Below are 5,061 nucleotides of genomic sequence, written 5' to 3'. Positions count from 1 at the left end.
TGGGGCTCTACTGAGGATATTTTAAAACTTCAATTTGTAATCTTCTTGGTATGATGGGTGTTTTGTGCTGTTAAGACTTGGAAATTTTTATACTATGTACTGAGATATTGAATTTACTGAAACCTTATGTTTCAGCTAGTTTGACCCTACAATGCTCTATTAACAGAGAGGTTGGGCTCCCTCCCTACTGGCTAATAGTGGTAGAAGTCCTAGTTAGAAGCCTGTGTTTCTCCATAGGTTTCAAGCAACAAGTACACTGAGCATCCCCTGTACTGCTAGATGGAGTTTTAGCTCCAAGTACTCCCCATTAGCACTTCCCTGGCAATGGCCATTTTTATGACATAGTAACAAGTCTCAACTTGCCCATAGGCCTCGTCTGACATCTCAGCTCAGGGAGGCTCTACGATCTTGCTTGGTAGGGGTGGTGTGCCAGGTTAGCCACATGATCTCTCAGATACCATGAACGTCTTGCTCTTTAGTGGTGGGACTGGAAGTGCTAGCTCCATATTTGGCCTTCTCTGTCACTTCCATAACAGGGAAGTGCCTTGCAAGTGTGTGAATATAGGGTTCCCAGTAGAGCTTTGCTAGTGTGGCATCACGATTGTTTCTGCGGTGTTTGCCTAGAATAAATAACTATCTAGAAGCCTTTTGTCTTGCCAGAATGCCCCTTTCCTTTTCCTGTGTGAAATATCTACAGGGAGAGCATGATATTTTTGAGCTTTATTCATCTGTGAGTTTTTTTTTTTGAGTTTTCTTTCTTTTTAAGCTGTTTTTTAAAAAATTGAATTTATTGGTATACTTTAGATACACATAACGATCACAGTCATCATAGGGAATTTGTAACTGTATATATATCTTTTTTTTTGCTGCCTTGAATTTGCAGCAATCTTCCTACCTTACCCGCTCAAGTGCTGGGATTACAGGCATGTGCCACCATGCCCAGCATATATTTTCATTCTTCTTTCCCCCGCCAGTTTCCTCTCCTACTTTTGGCCCCTCTTCCCCTCCTTATTTACAAAAGCTTTGTTTACACTTTATTCCTTCTATTCTCTCTTTTGTTCTTTTCCCTTCCTTCTTTTTCCCTTCCCCTCCCTTGTTCTTCTTCTCATTGTAACATTTTCTTCCTGTTTCCCAAATTTATTATTCATTTTGGTCCTTATATACACCTTCATTTCTCAAACCAGAGACACAATATGGTATTTAAACATATTTGTCTAATTTATTCCACTTGAAAGTATTGTCTGAAGGTACATCTATTTACTTAGAAATGTCTCAAGTTTATCCTTCTTTAAAAGTAGTACCCCATTGTATTAGAAACCCACATATCCATTTATCTTTTGATGGGCAAAATTTAGCTAGTACAAATTGTGATGCTATAAGCAGAGGTGTGTGTATATTACCGTGGTATGATGATTTTAATTCTTTTGGGAAAATACTAAGAAGGGAAATAGCTGAGTAAAATAGGATCTCTAGTTCTAGTTTTCTGAGGAATCTCCACACTGATTTCCACAGTGGCTGCATCAGTCTACCCTCTCAATAACAGTGGGAAAGGCTTCCTTTTTCCTCACATCCCCATCAGCGTTTGTTATTTGTTGATTTCTTGATAATAACCATTCTTTGTGGAAGGAGATGAAGTCTGTGTTGTTTCAGTTTACATCTCTAAAATGACCAGAGATGTTGAACATTTTTCATGCATTTATTTATTGTTTCTCTTTCTTCATCTCAGAAGTAGCTGTTCTTTTTAGATGTCTGTTTTTTGACTGGGTCTTTAAATTTGGGGTTGTTGATTTCTTTGAATTCTTTATATATTCTAGATATTAGTCTTTTGCCCAAGGAACAGCTGGCAACCAATTTCTCCCACTCTGTGGGTTGCTCTTGATTCTGTTGGTAATTTATTTTGCTGTGTGGTCTCTTTTTAATATGCATTCATCTGTATTTGATGATGTTTCTGGGTTACTATGTTTCTTCTACTTGAGCCCTGGAATAGGAACTTGACCAGTGTATCATTCAGGTCCTAAAATTTATTTAAAAATCAAAGTACTTGAACATTCAAATGTTGACACTTTGGCTTAAATCTACTGATATTTATGAAACATTGAATTCTGACATTGCTTCATTTTTGAATTAACATGTATCTTATATTGCTTAACTTTTTATAATGAAATGATTATATTGAATAACTATCAAAATGCATGAACTGACACTTAATAAAGTAAGTCCATATTTCATTTATATTTTAATCATGAAGAACAGAATTTAGGTTATCTGATTATGAAAGTATGTGAATTAAATAATCTTTATTTCTTTTAAAATCTTCAAATATTCTTAGTATTTAACATAGAAACATAAATTCATTATTTCAAAATATGAGTAGTAGTTTGTCATGACCATATAATTTTAGTTAAACTTTGAAGTGCATATGGGACTCCCAATACAAATTTTACTGAAACTGAAAGCAAGGTTCATTAATAGGTTATTCTGAATTTCTTTTAGAAAACAATCTTAGCACTTGATTTACATGTTTTATTTTGATTGTGGACTATTCTGATATTTTTGTGTACTTGATAGTGATTCCATGTCAATTTTTTTTAGTTGAAAGATGATAATGTCTGACCTTAAAAAGAAAAAAATATGGGCTGAAAACTTGATTTTGAAATAAAGACCCAAGTGACATGAATTCACTTTGGAATAATGACTTCATGAAGTCAAACTTATAAAGTTAAAAACTTAGGTTATTTGTGTAGAAGCAATAAGAGGAATCCAAAATATCTTCATTCAAACATGTAAAGTATCAAAAAATGATGCAGTTCTTCCAAGATTGAGGAACATTTAAATGCATTTAACAAAATTTCTGAAAAAGTTATATATAAGTACCTAGTAACTATTTATCAATACATATATATATAGTTGCATTATTTAAAATAAATATCCAGAAAGAGGTGATTTTCTTTTTTAATACGGGGAATCAAACCCACGACCTCATGCTTGCCAGGCAGGCGCTGTGCCGCTGAGCTATATCCCCGGCCAAGAAGGTGAATTTTGATGGTCAAAGTGCATTATCTTAAAATTTAATAGTTACAAGTATTTAATAGTAAGAATATGCGAGCTGATAACTCGTTTTAAATACATAGATATAATGAGAAGCTATGTAAGCATACCTCCAAATTTCTTATATTCAATTGTAATGTCTTTAGAAAATAGCTAAAGGAAAATACTGAATGACATAGTCTCAAATGATGTTTGAAATGTCCTGGGTTTTTAATTCACATAAACGGAAAATCCCTGCATTCAGTAATTTGCAAATGAATATAGAAACTGCTATTTTGAAAGAAAGATTAATGAAGGGGTCTAAAATTCACAGTAGCCACGTGATGTCGCTATACACAACAGAATCTGAAGGAAATGAGGCTCTGATCACCAAAGCTAAAGGAAGAAGCTCCATTTTGTCACGGCCAAAGAGAAGACAAAAATGGTAAGCAGATCAGTGTTTGAAAATATGATGTAAATAAGTATGATTCTGATGTGAAGGGAGAGCAGTAGAGAGGGGTGGTGTCTTTGCGATGCTATTTTCCAGGGAAGGCGGCCTGACAGCCTGGAGCTTGCTGCTCTGGCTGCTGTTCCTGGCAGCCTGGCAGGCTGGGAGCGGCCAGCTCCGCTACTCGGTCCCCGAGGAGGCCAAGCACGGCACCTTCGTGGGCCGCATCGTGCAGGACCTGGGGCTGGAGCTGGCGGAGCTGGTGCCGCGCTTGTTTCGGGTGGCGTGCAAGGAGCGCACAGACCTCCTGGAGGTAAACCTGCAGAATGGCATTTTGTTTGTGAACGGTCGGATCGACCGCGAGGAGCTGTGCGGGCGGAGCGCGGAGTGCAGCATCCACCTGGAGGTGATCGTGGACGGGCCGCTGCGGGTTTTCCACGTGGAGGTGGAGGTGGGGGATATTAATGATAATCCCCCTGTCTTCCGAGGTAGAGTGCAGCGTGTCTTTTTTCCTGAATCTAGGCTGCTTGATTCACGTTTTCCTTTAGAGGGCGCTTTTGACGCTGATATCGGCGTCAATGCTCTTCTCTCTTATACGCTTAGTTCCAGTGATTTTTTTTTTTTGGACGTACAGGGGAGTGATGAACTGAGTCAATCTTTTTTTCTTGTGTTGGGGAAATCTTTGGATAGAGAGGAAACAGCTGAATTTCGTTTGTTGTTGGTCGCTGCTGATGGGGGCAAACCTGGGCTGACTGGCACTGTTTGGCTGCTTATTTCTGTGTTTGATGTTAATGACAATGCCCCTGTTTTTGACCGGTCCGTTTACAGAGTACATTTGTTTGAGACTGTGGCCAATGGGACCTTAGTGATTACATTAAATGCTTCTGATGCTGATGGAGGTTTAAATGGTGAGGTTGTGTTTTCCTTTGGTAGTGATGTTTCTTTCAATATTCTGGTGAAGTTCAAAATTGATTCTAGCTCAGGAGAAATTAGACTTATTGGTAATTTGGATTATGAAGAAATGAAATCTTATGATATTCAGGTCATTGCATTTGATGAAGGAAGTCCTTCGATGTCAGGTCACTGTAAAGTTTTGGTGAAGGTTGTGGATGTAAATGATAATGCTCCGGAAGTCTTGATCACTTCTCTGTCTTTTCCTGTCCGAGAGGATGCTCCTGTTGGTGCTGTTATTGCCCTCATCTCGGTGTCTGACCTTGACTCCGGTATTAATGGGCAGGTGACCTGTTCCTTGTCGCCTCATGTCCCCTTCAAGCTGGTGTCTACTTTCAAGAATTATTATTCTCTGGTGTTGGACAGCGCTTTGGATCGTGAGAGTATTTCTGCTTATCAGGTGGTGGTGATCGCGCGGGATGGGGGCTCGCCTCCGCTGTGGGCCTCGGCCACCGTGTCCGTGGAGGTGGCCGACGTGAACGACAACGCTCCGGCGTTCGCGCAGCCCGAGTACACGGTGTTCGTGAAGGAGAACAACCCGCCGGGCTCCCACATCTTCACGGTGTGCGCGCGCGACGCGGACGCGCAGGAGAACGCGCTGGTGTCCTACTCGCTGGTGGAGCGGCGCGTGGGCG

General features: G+C 39.8%; 1 protein-coding gene across 1 annotated transcript in view; it reads left to right on the top strand.

Annotated features, from left to right (window-relative positions):
- Nucleotides 1-3,488: 3,488 nt before the first annotated feature.
- Nucleotides 3,489-5,061, top strand: part of LOC102019455 (protocadherin alpha-1) — a 32,619-nt gene continuing 31,046 nt past the window's right edge. The window contains exon 1 of the mRNA XM_013510125.1: nucleotides 3,489-5,042. Within this exon, the coding sequence (XP_013365579.1) occupies nucleotides 3,561-5,042 (1,482 nt within the window). The 5' untranslated portion in view covers nucleotides 3,489-3,560. The remainder of the gene's footprint in view (nucleotides 5,043-5,061) is intronic.

The sequence above is a fragment of the Chinchilla lanigera genome, unplaced genomic scaffold (assembly GCF_000276665.1).
Source record: "Chinchilla lanigera isolate Chin_1 unplaced genomic scaffold, ChiLan1.0 scaffold00210, whole genome shotgun sequence".
NCBI classification, from domain to species: domain Eukaryota; kingdom Metazoa; phylum Chordata; class Mammalia; order Rodentia; family Chinchillidae; genus Chinchilla; species Chinchilla lanigera.
Note: the sequence above shows the minus strand (reverse complement) of the source record. Positions and strands in the feature narration are given on the sequence as shown.